The sequence below is a fragment of the Macrobrachium rosenbergii genome, chromosome 41, assembly GCF_040412425.1.
Source record: "Macrobrachium rosenbergii isolate ZJJX-2024 chromosome 41, ASM4041242v1, whole genome shotgun sequence".
Taxonomy (NCBI): Eukaryota; Metazoa; Arthropoda; class Malacostraca; order Decapoda; family Palaemonidae; genus Macrobrachium; species Macrobrachium rosenbergii.
The window spans coordinates 46,100,437-46,123,457 of record NC_089781.1 but is presented as its reverse complement, the minus strand read 5'-3'; the positions used below and the strand labels follow the sequence as shown (position 1 = coordinate 46,123,457).

The window sequence follows — 23,021 nt, the reverse complement described above, 5'->3', positions numbered from 1 at the left end:
TATATATATATATATATATATATATATATATATATATATATATATATATATATATATATATACACATATATACAGGCAGTTCCTGGTTATTGGTGATCTGGTTTATACACTTTTTTTAGTAAATATATATATATATATATATATATATATATATATATATATATATATATATATATATATATATATATTTTCGTTGCTAAAAAAGTGCTATATATACATATATATGTATATACATATACATATATATACATATATACATGTATATGTATATATATACGTACATATATATGTATATATTTAAGTATATAAATGTATATACATATATATACGCATATGTAGGTGTGTATATGTGTGTATGTATATGTGTGTATATATATATATATATATATATATATATATATATATATATATATATATATATATATATATATATATATATATATATATGTATATATATATGTATATATGTGTATGTATATGTATATATATATATATAAAGGATTTTGACAGAGGAAAAATCTATTTCTGAGAGAGACCTGTGTCACCCGGTGAAATAACCATTCAGCACTTATTTCTAGGTAAAGCTATTGCTAAATATACCAGAGAAAAGCTAAATGCCAAGCTGGAGTTACTACACCCAGTGCGAGCTCCATGAAATGGAGTCGTGTATGAGAAAGGGTGAGATTGTCACAATCACAGGCCTCCACCCTGTAAACATTCCCAATGTCAAAAGTCCCACCGAGTGAGGTGCCATTACAAACCCCCGCACCACTCGCGGACTGTAAACAAACCAGCGTCACCTACATTCCATGTTAGCACCCCCATCCTGGAATGGTATTTTATCAAGGGGGGAAAAAAGAATCAGAGGTGGGTCACCGGGTGACACAGGTCTCTCCCCAGAAATAGATTTTTCCTTTGTCAAAATCCTTTTTCTGGGTTGTCCGACCTGTGTCAGCCAGTGAAATAATAACAGAGAAACAAAATACCACCCTGAAACAATAAAAGAAAGTTGTAGAGGAAAGAAATAAAACTATAAATCCACAAGAGTTTTAATTATCCAGGTAGCAAAAATATAGGTATTTAAATATATAATATAGATACTTAAATCTACTCATAAGATTAAGGTGTACATAAACATAAATCTATTCATAAGATTAAGGTGTACATAAACATATAATATAGGTGCTTAAATATATACATAAGATTAAGGTGGGGGAACTATGTTCCACAAGACAAAAGAACACAAAAACGTATTTAAATTTAAACATAAGAGACAATACAAAACTATAACATGGTCAGGAGACAGGCTGTGAAGTATGCCTGACCTGGAGGTGATCGAAAGGAATAAATGAGGCAGGTAGGAGGGAGGAAAGTGACTGAGTATGAGAAAAGAATTAAACAGAGGAGGAACAATGTTCCCTGCCGCCACTGTGGTGAACTTCAGAGCTTCTAGGGATTTCAGATAGTGGCGTTTGAAAACTACGGAGACTTCCACCCGTATATTTTGTAAGATCCTCGAAATTCATATAATGGAAATAGTTAGTGGAGGTGGCCACCGCTCTAATGTCATGTACTTTTGGAACTGAGTCTGGGTTTGCTTGTTTAATAAAATACATGATCTGCTGCCTGATGGCTTTCATAGAAATAGTTCCTCCCCCTTCCCTTACAAACAGAGGCCCCGAAGTTATCTGTGAGGTCCTGTCTAAATAGGCTTTTAAAGTAAAGACTGGGCATAAAGACAGGTCTTGTGGGAGGGGGATGACCTTCCAGGGAGACCACCTATCTTGAGGATCTTCATTCTTTGCTAGAAACTTAGGGTGAGGAGCTAGCAACACTTCACCTGATGGAAGGAAATCAATATGATTGGGTTCTCTAGACAGGGCAGACAGCTCGGAAATTCTAGCACCTGAAGCTAAACTAATTAAAAATAAGGTCTTCCTCAATAAATTTATGAAAGAGCAATTTTGATTATCCATTTCTGAACTAATTTAAGAACATCATTCAAGAACCAGGAAACTGTATGTGGGCAGGTTATTGGTCTTAAACGAGCACAGGCTTTAGGGATTGACGAAAAATAAGAATCTGTTAAGTTAATCTTAAACCCGTGTAAAAATATCTTTTTCAAAGCTGATTTGGCTGTAGTAATAGTACTTGATGCCAGACCTTTCTAAAATAATGACCTAACAAATGAAATTGCTAAATTTGTGGTCATTACAGTTGCTTCAGATTCTTTTAGGAAGAGTGCTAATTTCTTAACTGCTGAGTCATATTGTCTGAGAGTGGATTCCCTTTTGTCTGATTCTAGGAACAAAGTGTTAATAGGATCAATATTAGCATCTTTCTGAGCTGCAAACTTCATGAAATCCACAAAGCTAGGGCATTCTGAATTCTTGAGGAAGCTGACACAGTCTGAGTTTGAACTATTTGCGTCGGTTTTGGGTTGGGAATTTGAAAGCACCGAAGCTTCAGCTCTAGAAGAAGTGGAAACCAGTTGCTCTTCGGCCAGTTGGGAGCCACTAGGGCTATCTGACCTTTGAATCTCCTGAGCTTGTGAAGGACTTTCAGTAACAGGTTTACTGGAGGAAACAGATAGATCCTTTGCCACTTGTTCCAATCTATTGACATTGCATCTGTGGAGTGAGCTAGAGGGTCCAGGTTGGGAGTAACATAACAAGGTAGTTTGTGGTTGCATTCTGTTGCAAAGAGATCTACTTCGAGACCCGGAACTTGACTGCAAATCCAACTGAATGATGTTTTGTCCAAGGACCATTCCGACTCCAGCGGAGTTGTCCTGGATAGGGAATTTGCAATGACATTCCGGACCCCTGCAAGATGGGTAGCAGACAGATGCCACAGGTGTTTGTTTGCTAGGGAGAATATTGCTATCATAACCTGGTTGATCCGACTCGACTTGGAACCTCCCCTGTTTATACAATGTACTACTACTGCGCTGTTCAAAACCAGTCTTATATGAATCAGATTGTTTGGACGCAGCTTCTTCAGGGTTAGAAAGACCGCCATAGCTTTCAGGACATTGATATGGAACTGGCGGAACATGGTGGACCAAGTCCCCTGTAACTTCTTGTGTTGAGAGTATCCTCCCCACCCGCTTAGGGAAGCGTCGGTGTGAATTACTAATGCCGGAGGAGGTACTGACTTCGATAAGCTCTTGACTGTCGTCCAAGGCCGGAGTCTCTTTTTCAGAATCGGCGGAATCAGAGACACCTTGTCCCTGAACCTGACGTTGGCTCGGCTCCGCCATACCCTGTTTATATCTTTCAGTTTGGATTTCAGAAGTAGATCCGTCACTGAAGCAAACTGAAGAGAACCTAAGACTCTTTCTTGGGTACGACGGAAGCTTTCTTGTTCTTGAGGAACTGCCTGGTTGCCTTGGCTATTTCTCTCCGTTTGGGGCGGAAGAGATAGTTGTGTGAACACAGGTCCCACTGGATCCCTAACCATTGAAAGCGACTCTGCGGTACTAGGCGGGATTTCTCCCTGTTTATTTGAAAGCCTAGAGATTCCAGAAAGACGATTACTATGGCTGTCGCTCTCCGGCATTCATTGGCGTTGGATGCCCAAACAATCCAATCGTCCAGGTATGCCGCTAGCATGATCCCCTGAGACCGGAGTTGCTGAACTACCGTATCTGCCAGTTTGGTGAAGATTCTGGGGGCTATATTGAGACCGAATGGCATGACCCTGAACGAGTATGCTTGATTTCCCAGTCTGAACCCCAGATAAGGAGAGAGCCTTCTCGCAATCGGGACGTGATAATAAGCGTCTGAAAGATCTATAGAGGTGGTTACGGCTCCCACGGGCAGTAGGGTCCGAACCTGCGAGATTGTAAGCATTCGAAACTTGTCGCATTGAATGTAAGAATTTAGACGAGACAAGTCTAGAATTACTCTTCGCTGACTGGAACCATTCTTTGGAACACTGAACAGTCTGCCTTGAAATTTCAGGTGTCTCGCTTTCTTTATTGCCCTCTTTTGCAATAGATCTTTCACAAAGTCCTTCAGAGCCTTGGACGGTGATTGATGGAACCTGACTGGGGGGGGGAGGACCCTTGCACCAACTCCACCCCAGTCCTTTGGAGACTATGCTCTGGGCCCAGGGACTGAAGCTCCACTGGTCCCAAAAATGATACAACCTCCCGCCTACCTGAGATATCTCACTGGGCAGGAGAGGGTCTGCCTCCTCTGGAGCCTCTGCCTCCTCTTCCTCTGGAGGAGGAGTGAGGTGTTCCCCTACCTCTAAAGTATTCTCTGGCTCTAGTTCCCCTTGCATTCTGTATTGAACGAAATGCCCCCTGGCTTTCATATGAAGCATTGAAAGCCGGGGAAGAGACATATGAAGGGGCAGCGAGAGGCTGATGGGCTGGTTTGACCAACACATACTGAGGTTGAGGTTGGGACTGGGAGGTTGAAGGATGACCAGGGGCGGGAACCTGGACAGCCTGCAAGACAGTCTGAGTAGGAAGCCGTTTGAATTTCTTAAATTTCTTCCTGGACTTAGGGTGGGTTCCGGCGGGCTCAGACTGTTTCCTCTTGAATGACAGACCCCAACGGGAGCGGAGACTTTGATTGGCCCTAGTTGCCTCAGCTAGGACCGTATCAACCTCTTCCTGGGGGACGAGATTAGTTCCCCAATTGGAACTTTTCATAAGCCTGTTAGGCTCATGACGGATGGTGGCTGCGAAACGATGTGCTTTGGCAGTTCATCCGGCCTTGATGAAGTCATACAGGTCCTGCTGAAAACTCGCTAAGAGAGATTTCGTCAGTACCTGGAATAAAGCGTCTTCGCTGTAGACCACTGACGTTGCTTCTGCCAAAGTCAGAGAGTTTAAGGACCTGCTAAGCCTCTCCTTAGTCTCAGCTTCAGCTTTCAGGAGCGACTCCGGGATCTTAGGCAGTTGCTCACTGAACAGGTTAGAAGCGCAGCCAGGGTCAAGTCGTGTTACCATGAAAGTGGCTGGGGCTCCTTCCCAAAACTCAGAATCTCCGGGGAAGACAAGAGAGGTGGGATCTGTCTCCCGGAGATGAGGAAGAGGCTTACCCTCCATGCAAGCTTGGCTAGTGAGGGGAAGCCACTTTTGAGGTACAAGGGGTGGGAAGAACATCTCCCAAAGAGAACATCAGAACGCACCCTTGGCCGGGTGAGTTTGGTGTTCTCCGCCTGCCACTCCGATAGAGTCCTTAGCAGAGACGACTGGGCCTGGTCCCTCGGGAAGATGACAGTCTCCTTGGGGACCTTATCGGACCGAATCCGTGCCTCCTCAGCGAGTCTGGCAAAACCTGGGTAAGGAGATTCCAAACCAGGAGGGAAGAATTCGAGTTCCTCCAACCTACGGGTGCCTAGGCCCTCGATAGTAAGGGTACCCTCATGCTGGGGAGCATAAAGGGTCAGGCGCCAAGGGTTCCCCTTATCAAAGGGAGGAAGGGTGGAGGTGTCCAGAATGGAGAAAGATTTGTTGGCCGCTCCGCCACGCATGAATCCAGAGATTAAGGTCCCTTGGGACTTAACCTGCTGCGATAGGGAAAGCACGGAAGCATTAGACGATGACAACTGATTCGAGAGTTGCGACAGCTTGTCGTCAACTCTTTTGTTGAGCTTCTGCATAAGAAGCTCGGCAAATGCTTCTGCACCAAAGGAAGGAGGGGGGGGGAACCTCCTTACTTTGCTTGGGTCGTGCTCCCTTCCCAGAGGTAGAGGCCTTGCTCGTAGACGGCACATGGCTAGGAGCCCGTGACGTCTTCGAGGGAACCCCGAAGCGGACTTTCTGGGACTTCAAGTCTTTTTCTTAACAGATTTAACCTTAGGGATGGTAGACCTTGCACCGTCCATAAGGCAAGAGGATTTCACGAATCCCCGGAAAGAAGAAGCAGTAGAAGAAGGAGAGCTAAACAGATATTCACCTGCCTCACTTACCCCCTTACCTGCTTGGAGATCCAGGTCCACGTTCATGGGCTCCAGATTCAAATTAAGAGCCGCAACATCCTCGGTGACCTCTCCGCATGCGGCCATGTCTTCCTGGGAGGGCTGAGTCATCTCCTGGATCCCAGCGATCAAAGGGGCGGCTACCTCGTCAGCAACTGACGCTGAGATCCAGGCACCGGGGAAGAGAACGCTGCAGATATCCTTAGAAAGGACGTAGCGTTTCCCTGCCCCGACGTTCCTCCCAAAGCCACTGACCCAGGTCTTGAGGGTCATAAGCGAAGAGTCACGAGAGCTGCGGTCAATCTGAAAGAAGGAGAAAGTCAGGTGACCAAACCTCCTAAAAAGAGAATATCTTCCAATTATCCATAAGAGACAAAACTCAAAGAAAAGCATGAATCGGAAAGGAAATAACTAACTTACCGACTCATCCAGAACCTGCTCATAGAGAGCATAGCACACCTCACAGCCATCAGGGTGCCAGACGACCAGGTCCCCTACGTGAACGGCGCACCCGGAGTGGGACCTGCAAACTTCATGTCCACTAGCTTGCTGAAGGACTGCCGTGCACCCCTGCTCCTGACAACGCACCATCTATAAGTGGACGGGTACATGAGTATGCTGATAAGGCCGCCGGAGTAGGGTGCCGGAGCAGTGTCTTAGGATAATAGATAATTAGACCAGATAGGCCCCACCGGAGCATACCGGGAGGTTAAGGGGTCTACTAGATCATGCAAGATCAAAAACAACATAAAGGGACCGCCGGAGTTAATCCGGAGCAACAGGAAGGTCCCGAAAAGACATGTAAAATTCAAAATTTCAGAAATATATATAAATATATAGGAGCCGCTGAATGTCCGGGACCATAAAAAAAAATCGCTACCGAAAACGCGCTATTTTTTATTAGCTCCCGTTTTGCTTCATGTCGGTAATGAAAAGCGTGTTTTTGGTGTTGTTTCCCAGTGGAATAGCAAAAGAAAAGTTAATAAAAACGGTAATGGGGATAGTGTTGGGAACCGGGGTTTTGGGTGGGGAGAAGCAAAAGGTGGGTTTTTTGGCGGCCGCAACGTAAGGAATTCGCTAGTTTCTGACCCGCTAGTCTGCATACAAACTTTTGTCCCGCTAATCAACAAACCTGAGGATGACCCGCTAGTCTGCATACAAACTTTTGTCCCGCTAAACAACAAACCTAAGGATGACCCAAATTTAAGCTAGTCTGCATACAAACTTTTGTCCCGCTAATCAACAAACATAATGATGACCCGCTAAACTACAGTAGCGAAAGTCGGGTTTCCTACTTGCCGAAACGTACAGTGTTCGCTATTTTCCGACCCGCTAGTCTGCATACAGAGGGTTGTCCCGCTAGGCTACGAACATAAGGCTGACCCGCTAAACTACAGAAGCGAAAGTCGGGTTTCCTACTTGCCGAAACGTACAGTGTGCGCTATTTTCCGACCCTCCAGTCTGCATACAAAAGGTTGTCCCGCTAGGCTACTACCGTGAGGCTGCCCCGCCAAAGTGATGCTGACCCGCTACTCTACGTTCATGAGGCTGACCCACTACACTGCATGTGTGAGGCTGACCCTACCAACCTACATCAGGGCGGACGGAAAACGCTAGCCTAGGCTACCTGTAGCCTACATAAGAAAACCTCGGTTAGGCTATTCCCTACCTCCCTACCTACATTAGAACAGGCACAAATTTTGTAACGGTGATTTTTTTAACATATCTGGTCTCAGTTCGGCGTGGCGGAACGGCGCTGCGCGCCTTATCCGCATTTTTAATGATTCTTGGCAGGCACGTATGTTCTGGCAAGCAGTAATATCTGTATTCACTGTAGCCACAGGTTACAAAAAACAACTGCACACTAGGGTAAGTTCCAAAACCCTACCTAACCTAGCAGCAAAACAAATGTAAAAAGGGGGGTAATCTGTGTGCTTACCTTATTCAAAGTCGCTGCTGTCTGACCACGTAGGTAGCAGTATCGGCTCCGCAGGTCCTACTGTCCTTGGCTTCTTTGCAACTGCTGGCTGCCTAAGAGGTGGGGGAGAATTGCTCGGTCCCGGTCTTATTGCAGATGGTTGGGAAAGGAAATCAGAGATAGGGGATGTCGGGCAGCTCTTGAGCGGATAGGCACGCTTAACTAAATCCAAGAAGGCCGAAATGGACACGGAACACCTTCTAGGTATCGCTTCTGGACGCAGTACGAGAAAAGTAACTTTGATAAAGTGGTTTCTGCGTCGCCGTGTCTCGATAGCGCTCCGTTTGAGAACGCGCCACTGCGACTCTATGGTGTTCGTGTGTACACTTGGGTCATCAGGATTTACAAAGTTCACACTGTGGTTCACGGTGCTGTGCGCGAAAAAATGGTCCTGGACCTTGCTGTACGCCTTCCAGCAATCAGATATGATTGTGGTTTCTGGAAGCACGTTGTCCAGCAACACCGGGAGCAGAGTTTCAGCTGAGCGGTCCGAACCACTTTGAAAAACGTTTCACGCGTCTGTCGGTCAATGCCCGAACACCCAAGCTCCGTCCACCTTACGGCCACGGTTGTGCTTACGTTTCCCAAATTTGCTCGTCAATCTCTACAACATGACCGGGGCCACCAATTTTTTGTTGTCAGCCAGCAGTATTTCGCAGCAAACGTCTCTGCAGAAGTTGTACCAGTCCACGGTGGTGTGCGGAGATAGCGGGACAACAAATGTTCGCAACACATATTGTGGCACTCTCTTGGCAAACGCAAACACAAGCACAATTATTGTCTGCAGAGACATTCGGGACTTTTCAAAGAAGGACCCGTGCCGTACTGATACCTTTTTTCTGCAACGGCGGTTCACGCACCGCCACATGTAAACTAGCTGTCCAGTAGCTGGGTGCACACCATCTTTAAGAAATTGGCGGTTTCCGATATTACATTCACAACACATTCCGGAGTAGTCTCCTAATAGACCTTCCTGGTAGAGCCACCTCGTGAATTCCTCGGTGTTGCTAATGAATGCGAGGACTTGGCCAATATATAGGTCCGCGATGGAAGTGAATTCTTCGACGGATTCGATCTTTCCATCGCGGCGGTTCGAGAAAGAAGGGAAGCATGGTTCTGGTGTTGGCCTAAGCCTATGAATCATATCGATAGAACACATTATGATTGGTTCGAAGTATTTAATCCGTAAGCCCTAGGGCATGACCTGGGTCAGCCTGAGATACGATTGGACGGAATTAAATTTCCCGCGGTATGGCCAAGGCGCCGTGCGGCGGCAGCCTTAGGAACTGTGGGTTGAGAGAAGCGCCGCGCTTCGGCCACCTGACTAACTACGGGAGAGCGCTTCTCCGTAACACCGTTCACGTCAACTCGGTACTTAGAAAAAGTTACGCTCTGCTGAAAAAATTGTCGTTCCGGTATATGAAGCAAACTGGTCAAGTAAGTGACTTTTTGGGTAGAATGGGACCCGCTGAACAGAATTTGTTCCATGCAATTTTTCATTTGGGGTCATTGTTAATGAGCTGCGGGGGCGTCCCTAGGATATGTAAACTACCCAAATATATATATACATGCTAGTGAAAGGTCAACTATAAGTAAGAGTGGGTGTTTCCGCTTGGAGCCGGGGGAGTCCTGTTACTCTAATGCAGTGACAGCGGAGGAGGTGTGGTGAGCACCGACCGACCATACACCGTACCCACCGGAGTGGTAAGCGACGAGAACGCCCGACTACCTAGCGGAAAATACAAAATTAGCTAGTCGGCGGAGGGTAGATACTAGGGAACCGTACGCGTTCTAAATGAATAGAACAAAGGTAAACGTCAATGGCGTGTGAATAAGACAGAAGACAGTCAGGTGGGAAACTCTAACTGGCTACATGTACACAATTTTTCCCCGAGGTGACGGTCTGGGAGAACGACACCCGGGTTGGGGAAAAACAACTCACTGACGCTAGAGGGAGGGGGGGAGAGTTGGGACAGGCCAGGAGAGGGGGACCGGTAGCAGCGACCAGGGGGTGAGTAAGCACTCCCCGGGCGCCATGAGATCCACCTTTCTCCCTCTCGATCGGACGAACATGTACGAACGATAATGAGAAAGGAGAGAATGGGGAACCCTCAAAGGCCAAATGAGCAAAGAAAGGTAAAAGGAATGGTGAACAGGAGTGTGGGAGCACCCCCGGTCACCAAACAAGATCTCGACAGGGTACCGACCGGGTAAGGTTGGAAACCCAGTACTGAGAGGACAAAACCAATCAATGCAGAGGAAGGGGATGTAGGCTATAGCGTAAGGAACAGGGTAAAGCTCTCAAGCCTTAGTAAGTTAACAAAGTACATGAAAGCGAACCAAGGAGGGGGGGGGGAGAAAGGAGGTAGGAGAGGGGTATATACATGAAGTTGGAAAGCTAACCCGAAGGTGTGGATCGGACAAGGGTAGGCTATGCAAGATACCCTCGCTATTCCAGCTTAACCTTACTAGGACTCAACAGTCCAAACGGAAAGGCCGAAACAGGGAGAGGGAGATAACGCAGGCCTAACACCTCTAACCATAACACAACCCGAAGGGAATCACCAACCATGTGGCCCTCCTACACACCTAAACCTCCCTTCCGAGGAAGGGAACAGAACACCATAGCCTAACTCCTAGGCTAACCTAACACAGCCGGCTGGCTGAAGGAGGTAGCCCAGGGGGAGAAGGTATCTACCAGACTAGCCTAAAAGTTAACCTAACCTAGGCATAAATAAAATAATTCAATAATTCAAATAATCATAAAGACACATGTAGAAAGGAGGACCAAACCCAACGCGATAAGAGCGCGGAGGGAAAATGGCCGACCTTCAAGATTAAAAACAAAGGACATAATCCGTAAATATCAAAGACATCCGTGCGCTAGGCCTAAAATGAACCTAATAAGCATAACTGTACCATCTCAAATAATATACCCAAACGTTGGAGGAAGTGAGGGTCCAAAATACAACACATATAAGAATTGATAAAGAGCGGATAGGTTTTGGAGGGGGAAACCCGTAGCCTAAACGACAAGGACCCGAACTTCCCCAGAGAAGGGTAACAAAACAATAAATAATAATGCCAAATTGAATATAGGATAAGCAAAAGGCACAAAACATAAGAAAATGAAGGGGAATGAAGCCCCGACATAAAAATCCCGCACCGAGACTGAAGGTCACATGAGGCCGGGAGAAGGTGGACGAGGCGGGCGTTATAAATCCCTCTAATTATTAAATTAGAGGGAAAAAAGGAGCCTCAACTGCCTAAAATAAAATAAAGAGATGGTACTCAACTTAGGTGATGAAGAATCCTGGGAGGATGCCATTAATTCAAGAAAATAAGCCACAAAAGAGCACACACAAAAAAGGCGAACAAAAGAATGTAGGTGACGCTGGTTTGTGCTAAAAATGGAATGTAGGTGGACGCTGGTTTGTTTACAGTCCGCAGAATATTGGTATTTAGAAATAAGTGCTGGGGTTTGTAACAGGTGGCACCTCACTCGGTGGGACTTTTGACATTGGGAATGTTTACAGGGCGGAGGCCTGTGATTGTGACAATCTCACCCTTTCTCATACACGACTCCATTTCATGAAGCTCACTCTAGAATATGTAAAACGGGGTAGTAACTCCAGCTTGGCATTTAGCTTTTCTCTGGTATATTTAGCAATAGCTTTACCTAGAAATAAGTGCTGAATGGTTATTTCACCTTTTATTTTTATTTTTATTTTTTTTTATTTTGCTCCATTGTGCTTAATTTAATTAAATTTAAATTTGTATTTTTTGTAATTTATGACACAGGTCGGACAACGCTGGAATAAATTGATTTTAGCAAGAAATATATTTATATATATATAATATATATATAGTATGTATATATATATATATATATATATATATATATATATATATATATATATATATATATATATATATATATATATATATATATATATATATATATATATATATATAGTATATATATTATTGCATATACAGTGAACAGTTTTTCGTATTCATGGGGGATGCGTCCCACACCCCCGCGAATAGGTCAAATCTCAAGAATGCTTAAAACCCATCTAAAAACACTTAGAACTGTCCATTTTGATAGCTTAAACCAAGAAAAACCCTGTAAAAATGCTTATACCTGAGTGTTTTAATAGTTTTATTACAAAAAGTGCATTTATTCATGAAAAATATATGAAAATACAGTAATTAGTGATTATTTCTCAGTGAAACATACCGCGAATGGGCGAATTTTCCGCGAATGATGGCTAGATATGTTCCACAGAGAAACCCGCGAATGCGTGAGACAGCGAACCATGAGAACACGAATACGGGGGGTTTACTGTATATACATACTGTATATATATTATATACATACAGTCCTCAGTTATTGGCAGGGGTTCCGTCCCTGACAGCTTGACGATTACCAAAAATCGGTGGTATTTGTGCCAATAACCGGGGATTGGCGCCGATAACTTGAGACCGGTGTCGAAAATCCGGTTATTGTTGTCGCTAGACAAGCGCTGTAAAACTGCATCACCAATAACCGAAGCCGCCGGTAACTGGGGACTGCCTGTTATTGTTATTATTATTATTATTATTATTAAAGTAGTTTAACCAGACCACTGGGCTGACTTTCAGCTCTCATAGGGCTGGCCAGAAGGATTTGATTAAAATACTAGGTCCAGGCCTGAAGTCAAGCGCTAGGACCCAATAGATCATTCCGTATAATGATGAATAAATTAAAATTAAATTAAAAACTGTACATAGGCATATCCTTTCATACTGAAACACATACATACAATAAATACATTTACTCAGACTTCCTTACATACTAGGGAGTGCTGGCACACCATGGGGGGTTAACTCCTTGAGGGCTCAACAGTGACCACCAAAAATAGGTTTTTCCTAAGTCAAAACCCATTTTATTTATGTTGTATAAAAGTAATATACTAGCCCATCATCGCAAAAATGCCTTTTAAAATGGCATAGTCTGAGGTGGTCTGGTACAAATGAATTCACATTACATTATACTTTATGGGAAAAATTCGTTGGGTACTTGTTGTTTTTGGCACTTGCCATGCCTTCTGGAACCAATTAACAACAAGTACCAAGGTATCACAATATAAATGAGAATAGCATAAAATATAAATAACAAAATCATATGTGTCACAACATGAAACAATAGAAGCAGTGGCAAGTTCTCCGATGCCAGTGAATGAGTTTGTGTATTCATACGTACCCTATGCATATGACTGTGTTTATCTTTCGGTGGTGTAAACATAAAAAATGAGAAAATACAGTAAAAATATTAATAGCACAAAATACAAATAAAAAATATCATAAGGGTAACAACACAAACCAAAACAAACTGTAGCAAGTTCCCCAATGCCAGCGAATGAGCTTGTGCATTCATACGTACCCTACACACGATTGCGGTTACCATTTGGGTTTTAAAAATAAAAAATGAGATAATAAAGTAAAAATATAGACGAGAACAGCATAAAATATCCTGACAGTGCTTCACCTCAAGACATGTAAATGTGCTTAGTTGCAAATTCCAGCTCTTCACCTTGGAAATGGAAATGGCAGTGATGAATTTTCTTGTGTAAGTCAGTAGAATTATGTATATCATTTATTTTGCCCGTGCTTCATTAAAATTTCACTTGATTTTATTTAATATTTCTTTCTTCCTTATTAACCAACTTGTACGGTATGTTAAAGGTAGGATGAGGTGGTTAACTGTTGGGTTAGATGTATTCTAACCTAACCAGTCTGTAATCCAGCAAAATCACTAATCCGGTGCCCTGAAGATCCCAGTGATGCCAGATTAGTTATTGGTTGACCTGTACACTGTATAAACATTATGCAAAATCCCTGTGACCATAATAAGACATGTTCTCATTGAGAGGGGTTGTGCTGAGGAGCACTCCTATATACTGTAAAAGGCTCTGATTTGTATACCTAATAAAAAAAAGATCTAAAAATTCAATATATTAATGTGGATCTTTAATCCAAGTTTAAAACACGCTAAAGTTATATTAATTATTAACTAAGGAGTTACTTGACAATGGTTTCAGACGCATTTTCAATGGAAATAAAAGTATAACATTAAAAGATTACTAAATATAACAAATATATTTATTTTTACAATTTTCTTACCTCTGGCTGATTGCTACTAGGAAACAGAAGAGAAATGATGGCTATGAACATATATGCTGTAAGCATCCACAAGGCTGCTTTAGCCAACATTCCTTTTTTTTCATCTTCATCATTTTTGTTACCACCCCCATTGCTACCAGAAGAACTACCTCCAGTACTCCCACCTCCTCCATGATTTTGGTTACCCTGAGAACTTGAATGCAATCCATTTACCAGTAAGTTTCTCTGCTCATGCACAGATATTCCAGACCTGAAATTTTGAAATGTTCATTATATTACAGCATATGTTTCAACATTTTCCAGTCCCATTAAATAAAAAATCAATCATGAGGGTGAACTCAGCTCATAAAGGCCATTTTTTAAAAATTAAAATTCCTGAGACTAATTGAACTCTTTTCATAAACATCAACTACAAGATTAAAAATTACAGTGCACCCTCAATTTATGGCGACATCAACATACGTCGATTTGATCTTACGGCGCTTTTCAAATATCACCATAATCTAACGGCGCATTGCCACTTCCGCGATGCGCTATTCTTATGGTGCCCACTATGCCATAACTAGGTTTAAGGCGCCGTTGCAGTGAGTTATGGCACCATAAGCGCTGTTAGAATGATACTGGACATACTGTACAGTAAACCCCCCGTATTCGCGGGGGATGTGTACCACATCCCCCACGAATAGCTAAAATCTGCGAATACTTAAAACCCTCTAAAAACACTTAGAAATGCCTATTTTGATAGTTTAAACACAAAAAGCCCTCTAAAAATGGTTGTGCCTGGGTATTTTAAGTTTTATCACAAAAAGTGCATTTAGTCATGAAAATAATATGAAAATACAGTAATTAGTGAACATTTCTCAGTGAGAAATACCGCGAACGGGCAAATTTTCAGCAAATAATGGGTATATACGTTCCACAGAGAAATCAGCGAATACATGAGTCCGCAAATTGTGAGACTGCGAACATGGGGGTTTACTGTATTCATAAAACAATAGGTTCTTACAGCACCTTAACTAGGTTTATGGCGACTTACAGCGAGTTACAGCTTACAACTGCTCATAACTGGAGGTCGGCCATTTCCCTTCACGTTCATGTCGTGTTGGGACTGCCTATCCTCCTACATGTATCTTTTAATAATTTTCTGTTATATTATGTATTTATTTTATATTTATTTTGGGTTGGTTAGTTAGCCTTTATCCTCTCCTAGGCTTCCTTCCTTTGCATCGCCTCAGTTAGGTTAGCCTAGGTTTGGCTATAGCCTTTTTTCCCTTCGGGAAAAAACGTTAGGGGCGATCTCGATCCGTTTCAATCACGGATCTCGATCTGTACGTATGAGTTTTATGTCTGGTGCTTCCCTTTGTTTGGTTTTGGCTTGGGTATATAGCCTACGTCCACCCTCTCCCTGTTTCGGCTTTTCACTTAGGCTAATGTTCCTAATAGGTTAAGCTGGAATAGCAAGGGTTTACCTGCGTAGCCTATCCTAGTTCAATCCTTCTTTGGGTTGCTTACCAACTATAAATTATTGTTCGAGAAACCCCTTCTTCCCCTTTTACCCAATCCCTTTGCTCTCTCTCCCCTTGGTTCGTTTTCAAGGTTTGTTAATTTACCAAGGCTTGAGAGCATTTTATCCTTATTTTGTGCTGTAGCCTACATCCCCTTCCTCTGCATTGATTGGTTTGTCCTCGGTGTTGAGTGTCTAACCTTATCGGTTGGCACCTCACCTGGACCTAGAGGTGACCGGGAGTGCTCTCCCCACTCCTGTTCACACTCCATTTACCTTTCTTTGCTCTCCTGGCCGTAGAGGTTTTTGCCCTTCCTCCCCTTTTCTCTCGCTCTTGTCGTGCAACACAGCTCACATAGCGAGGAACGTATGAGATCTCTGGGCGCCTGGGAGTGCTGTCCCACCCTGGTCGCTACTTTGGGTTGCAAACCTCCTGGCCTATCCTTCCCTCCCCTTCCTTTAACGTCGACTGTTTCCCTTCGTGGTGCCAGTCCGCACCTTGCTGTTGGGATCTCATATGAGGCCAGTTAGCGTTTTCCGCCTAACTGTCTTCTGTTTTGCTTACTTTTTCCCCCTCCTCCCCCTCCATTTGGCTAACTTTCTGTTCGGATAGTGTTTAGCGGTCGGTGTTTATCCCCACCGCTATCACTGAGTGCGCCCGGGGTTTTCCTCCGAACAGTTCATAACCTTCCCACTATATTTGTATCCGTCACATATTTTTAAACATGGTCGCTCCGAATGTTTCCGTTGACTCTGTTTTTGTGTCTATGAGATTTGGTCTGTTAGTCCGGTTTTCTCTCCGGTTTACTCTGGGAGTTTTCATGGTCTGACTAGGCTAAATTGCTGCTACGGTACTCTGCTCCGGCATCCGTTCCAGCATACTCATATCTCATACGCTTTCAGCTGGTTTTGTTAAGTGCAGGAATGCTCCGCTATCCTGCAACAAGCCAGCAGTCACGGAGTCTGTAGTTCCCATTCGGTCGCGGTTTGTGTCGGAGATTTAATAGTTTGGCACCCGGATGGTTGCGATGTACGCTATGCTCTCTCCGAGCAGGGTACTTTTTGAATCCGTAGGTTTCATATATACCTATCGGTTTTACCTCCGCCACTCTCCGCCTCGTATGGCTTATTAATAGTCGCTCCTTCGGTGTTTGAGCTCTCTCCGGGCAAGATTCTTGATGAATCGGTAGGTTTCGTATACACCTATCGGTTTTCCTCCGCCAAACTCCGTCTCATGTGACTTATTAATAGTTGCTCCTCCGGTGTTTGGGGTCCTTTTCCCCCTCCCGGAGGCCGGGTGTTTTGGAAGTCTCGTAACTCTTAATGCTTCACACCCTCTAGTCCGGGGTCAGCAGCTCCGGGCGATCATAGAGGCGGAAATTCCTATGTCCTTTCGGTGGACGTTTGTAATGTTCCTTTCCCGGCGCCCAGTTCTCAACGCCAGTTGCTGAAGAAGTTGCTGCCTTTGACTGGGGGTCCGAGAGATGACCCGGTCTTCTTAAAATAAGTTAGCTATTTTCGGAGGGTTTACTAAAGACGTTGCGGCCTTCAGTCTCGTTCCCGAACCTGTGAACATCGTCCCGGAGCGATAAGTAGGTGCAGGAATAAGTGAGACAAACCTTTTCTGCTTAGCTCGGGAGTAAGTGAGACGAACTTTTCCGCTTAGCTCTCTTCCTTCTTTTGCTTCTTTTCCTTTCGGGGATTCGTTTGATCCTCATCCCTTTTGGACGGTTCCTGGTCTACCATCCCTAAGGTGAAATCAGTCAAAGAAAGACCTTTTTAAAACCCAGAAGACCCGCTCCGGGGCCCCCTCGAGGACATCACGGATATCTAGTCCGATGCCGTCTACGAGTTAGTCCTCGTCTTCTGGAAAGGGACACGGCCCAAGCAGAGTAAGGCGGTTACCCCCTCCTTCCTTTGTTGCAGACTCTTTACGGGTCTCCTTATAAGGAGCTCGACATGAGGGTCATTGACAACTATCAAAACTATCTAACCAACTATCTGCTTCATGGGTCCGTGCTTTCCTTTCCCCAGGAGCTTAAATCCCATAGGTATTAATCTTAGGATTCATTAACAGCGGATCACCTGCAAAATCCTGCCCGTTCCGGAATTCTACTCTGTTCCGGACCCCTCCTCCCCTTTTTCCCCTTCGGTCTGGGGAACCTTTGGCGTCTAACCCTCTATGCTTCCCAGCATGAAGGTACCCTTCTATCGAGGGTGTGGGCACACGGAGGTTGGCGGAATTGCATCTCTTCCCTTCCGGTCTGGTATCCCCTTATCCAGGTTTTGCCAAACTGGATGAAGAGCATGGTATCTATCTGACAAGATCCCTAAGGAAACCCTCTTCCCTAGGGACTGAGCACAATCGTCTCTGTTGAGAATTGTAACGGAGTGGCAGGCGGAGAATTTCAAGCTCACGCCAGCTAAAGGGGTCTTTACCGTGTTCTCTTTGAGAGACCTGCTTCTACCCCTTGTGCTCCGAATGTAGCCCCTCTTATTAACAGGCTTATTTCGGAAGTAAACCTCTGACACATCTCTGGGAGGCAAATCCCACAGGTACGTTCACTGTGATCCTTCTAACCACGGAATACGCTTCTAATTTATTCAGCGTACAGCTCCCTCAGCTTCCGGAGTCGATTCCCGGAAGCTGAAACAAGGTTTAAGGACGGGCTTGCCAGGTCCTGGAACTGACTTTAACGGGAACAATGTCTGTGGTATATAATAGCGGTTCATTGTTTCGGGTCCTGATAAAATCCCTCTTGTCAGGTTTTCTGCAGGACCTGTTTAATTTCATCACAGTCCGGCTGGACAGCTGAAAACACATCTTTCAGCAGCCTCGTTACGCCTTGAGCCGAAAAAGCTTATGAACAGTTTCACCTGGGGAATTAATCTTTTCCCCAGGTGGGCGTTGTTACGGTCTGTCCGGGGCTACTAATGTTAATCAGAGCCTCCGTTCTCGTTGGGGTCTACCCTACAAGCGGAAACAATCTGAACTTGCCGGACCCTATCCCAAGTCCGGCAAAAAGTTCATGTAGTTCAAACGCCCCCCTGCTCAGGCAGTGGTGCAGGCTCTTCAGGTTCCTGCCCCTGTACATCCGTCAGCCTCTCACTCCCAGCCTCCACCTCGATGTGTGCTGGTTCAGCCATCACATCAGCCCCTAGTGGCTCCCCCACATGTCTCCGCCTCCCCTATATGTCTTCGCCAGGGTTTTCATTGCTTCATACGAAAACCCAGGGAAAGAATTTTCACTAGGCATTCTGCCAGAGGCACTGAACCCTCAGGGTTATCACAGGGCAGGGAAGCATCCTGCTCCTCTCCGAGAATTTGGGAAGGCAGAGGCTCCAGGGGAGGCAAGCAAGCCTCCTCCCAGTGGTATTTCTCAGGTGGGCGGGAGGCTGTACCACTTTCGAGGCCAGTGGAACTTCAGTCCCTGGGCCCAAAGTATAGTTATCAAAGGCCTGGGGTGGAGCTAGACTGTTTGTCCCCCTCCCCCAATCCGGTTCTGTCAGTTACCGGCCAGGGTTCTGGAGGTTTTTATGGAAGATCTGTTAAGGGATCTGGCATTAAGAAAGCGAGACACTTGTAATCGCAAGGCAGACTTTTTCAGTCTGCCAAAGGAGTGCCCTTCCGCCGGAAAATATTTCCAGACTTGTCCCGTTTATATTCCTCATTCAATGCGACAAGTCTCGGTTGCTTACAGTCTTGTAGGTTCGGATCCTGCTGCACCGTGGAGCCGTAACCACCTCTGTAAGCCTTTCCGACACTTCCTATCACGTCTTAGTTGCAGGAAGGTCCTCTTCCTTCTTGGGATTCAGGCTCGGGAACAGGGGTTCCCCCCAGGTTCATGCCCTCCTCAATGCAGCCCCCAGAATCTTCGCCAGTTTGAACGGTACCGTAGTTCAACAGCTCCGGTATTAGAAGGTAATGCTAGCCATATATCTAGTCGCCTGGCTCATTTGGGCATCGAGCGTCGAGGATTGCCGGAGATTGCCGCCCATTATAATCGGCTTTCTGAAGTCTCTGGGCTTTCAAGTACACAGGAAGGGATCCCGCCTGATTCCAGAGGGTAGCCTTCAGTGGTTGCGAATCCAGTGAAAGTGGGAGGAGATAGCAAGGGCAACCACGCCTTTCATCAACACAAACGTACCTCTCGCCGTGCCCAAGAATAGGTCTTGGGCTCTTTTCAGTTTGCTTCAGTAACGGTTCTCCTTCTGAAGTCAAAGCTGGAGTTTATAAACAGGGTATAGCAGAGTCAGGGACGTGTCTTCCTGATTCCTCCTATTTGAACAAGGGCCTCCGACCTTGTGCAACAGTCAAGAGCTTATCGAAGTCAGTTCCTCTTCAGCTTCCCCCTCCGGCCTCAGTATTCCACACCGTCACCTCTCTGAGCGGGTGGGGTGGATATTTTTGGCTCCATGATGTACATGGAACTTAGTCGGCCGCGTTCCGGCAGTTCCATATCAATGCTTTGGGGGGCTGTGGCAGTCTTCCTGCCCTTGGAAAAACTTCTTCCTCCCAGGAGGATTCATTTACGGCTGGTTCTGAACAACGCAGCAGTAGTGCGCTGCGTAATCAAGTGGGTTCGGAGTCGAATCGAATCAATTAAGTTATGGTTCTATCTTCTCCATAGCAATCAGACACAAGTGGCATCTGTCTACCACCCTTCTCGTGGGAGTCCAAAAGATCGCTACAGTTTCCCTATCCAGGGCCTCCCCCCTGGTGTTGGAATAGTCCTTAGACGGGTCGTCATTCAGGTAGTTTTGCGGTCTATTTCCGGACCTTGGAGTAGGTCTGTTTGCAACCCAATTCAGCCACAAACTATCTTGTTGTGTGGCCCCCCAACCTGGACCCTCTCGCTCTCTCCACGGACACAGTGTCGTTAGGTTTGAATGGGTGGAAGTTAGTTTATCTGCTCCCCCCGGTGAACCTGTTATTTTAGTCCTTCACAAGTTCAGAACATTCATAGGTTGAGTAGGTCTAGTAACTCCCAACGGGCCGGAAGCCAGCTGGTTTCCACTCCTTCTGGGGTTGAAACCTTCGTGCTCCAGTTCTTCGACCCAAACTGCCACGACTGGTATAAGCTCAGCCTGTGTCAGCCTCCTCAAAGTTCTGGTACCCTGGCTTTGTGGTTTTTGTGAAATTTACAGTTTAGGAAGAAACTGGTATTGGTCCTGTTATTACTGTCTTCCTAAAATCAGACAAGGGATTCTACTCTGCTGCAGTGTGATTCTGCAGTTAAGTAACTAGCACTCTTCACATAGTTTTTGAAGCTACAGTAATGATGCAGCCGCATCGGCCCCAAGGAAAGTGTTTTGTTTAAATCAGGCTCACAGGCCCTTAGCTTCCCTAAGGCCTGTGTCCGTCTGAGACCTGTACTCCGTCCACATTCGGTTTCCTGGTCTTTGAGTAATGTATCGAAGTTAGCTTCGGTAACCAACAATCATCTTGTTCTTACCTTTCCTTGTTGGGGAAGACCCTAATTTTTAATCAGCTTAGCTTCTAGTGCTAGTATTCCTGTACTGTCTACCCTGTCTAGTGGAACCAACCATTTTGGTTTCCCCCATCAGGGTAGTGCTGCGAATTCCTCACCCTAACTTTCTAGCTGAAGTTGAAGGTCCTCATTTTCGGTGGTCACCTCGGAAAGTACTCCTCTTTCACAAGGTCTGTCTCTGTGCCCAATTTATTCCTTACAGGCTTATTTAGACAGGACCTCACAATTTTGTCAGGCCCTCTCTTTATTAGAAAAGGGGGGGGGGTACTGTCACTGTCGTTGTGTCTGCTATTAGGCAGCAAGTTTTGTATTTTCTTAATACAAGCCTTTTCAGGATTAGTTCCAACGCTCATGATATTAGAGCAGTGGCCACTTACATTAATTATTTTCATTACATGAATTTCGAGGACCTTACCAAATGTTCAGGGTGGAATTCTCCCCTAGTTTTCAACATCTCTGTTTGAAATCTTTAGCAGCTCTTAAATTCCCTACGTAAGCAAGGAACGCTGTCCTCTCTGATTCCCTTTCTGATTCTTGGTCACTTTCCCTTCACTGCCTAAGTTATTCCCTTTACAATCAATTCATTGTCTTTATACTGTAAGAATGATATTTATTTCTCTGTTATTATTTCACCGGGTGACATGGGACCCGATCCAGAAAAAGATTTTGACAAAGGAAAATCTATTTCTGGGAGGGGCCCGTGTCACCTGGTGACCCACCCTGTTTTTCATTCTCTCCTCCCATGGTAAACATCATTCTAGTGGGGTGGGTGCTAACATGGAATGCGGCTAGTATTGCCTTGTGTACAGTCCCATGAGTAGTGCATGGGCTTGTATCGGCACTCTCTCGTTGGGACTTTTGACATTGGGAATCTTTATAGGGCAGGGTCCCGTGATTGTGACAATCTCACCCTTTACCATACACGACTCCATTTCTTGGAGCTCGCTCTGGGGTAGTAACCCCAGCTTTACATTTAGCTTTTCTCTGGTATCTAGCAACGGAATTACCTAGAAATAAGTGCTGAATGGACTTTTCACCGGGTGACACAGGCCCTCCCCAGAAATAGATTTTTCCTTTGTCAAAATCCTTTTTAATACTTTGTAGTTCAATTTACCACCTTCTGTTATACTGTTCCTTTCGTATTATTTATTTTATTCATTGCCCATGCAAAGACGTTTATTATTTCCTTTAGTTGCTTTATCATTTCTGGCTTTGTTGTTATAGAAGCATTTGACTCCCAGGAGGTTTTAGGAAGACAGTGTAGTTTTCTTACTTCATTATCACACTAGTAAAAATAACACCACATATACAAGTTGAATATATATACAAGTTAAGTAGTATGAATACAAATAGAAGTGTGAGCCTTGCTTTCTTCTCAACCCACAACTGGTGAGGCTCTTGGATCGTCTCTCTGCTTCTCTCTACCTTTTGGTTCTCTTCTGTTCTGCTTCTCTTCCTTCCTTCCTTGCCTATTTGAAGGTTTTCAAAGAGGAAAAGTCCATCCCACAATAGGCAGACCATTGCTTCTTGTCCCACCCTTGTAGATGTCTTAAGTGATTGGAACTTATCTAATGACGTCCTTTTGGGTGTAATTAAATGAATTAATCCCTCCTATGAAGGCGGGGACTTATGACATCACCAGAAGTCTTAGTTTCTGGCAAGAGCGGAACGGTAAGCACACAGGTGAGACGGGTAAACATTCCTTAATGATTTCCATAGATTAAACTTGCGGCTGTGTTTTGGCTACGCAATCACAACACAGGAAGTGTTGTTATCCCCTCTGCTTCGTTAATCATTTTTCTCAATTTGAGTTCTTCATTGGAGGGGTGGGTAGAACTCTCGACTAGCACACTGTTGGACCAGCGTTCGACTCCCCGACTGGCCAATGAAGAATTAGAGGAATTTATTTCTGGTGATAGAAATTCATTTCTCATCGTAA

General features: G+C 44.8%; 1 protein-coding gene across 1 annotated transcript in view; it reads right to left on the bottom strand.

Moving 5' to 3' along the window:
- The window catches only part of Spg7 (Paraplegin), a 794,115-nt gene that overhangs the window by 594,421 nt on the left and 176,673 nt on the right, over positions 1-23,021 (bottom strand). The window contains 1 exon segment of the mRNA XM_067084903.1: positions 14,087-14,336. Within this exon segment, the coding sequence (XP_066941004.1) occupies positions 14,087-14,336 (250 nt within the window).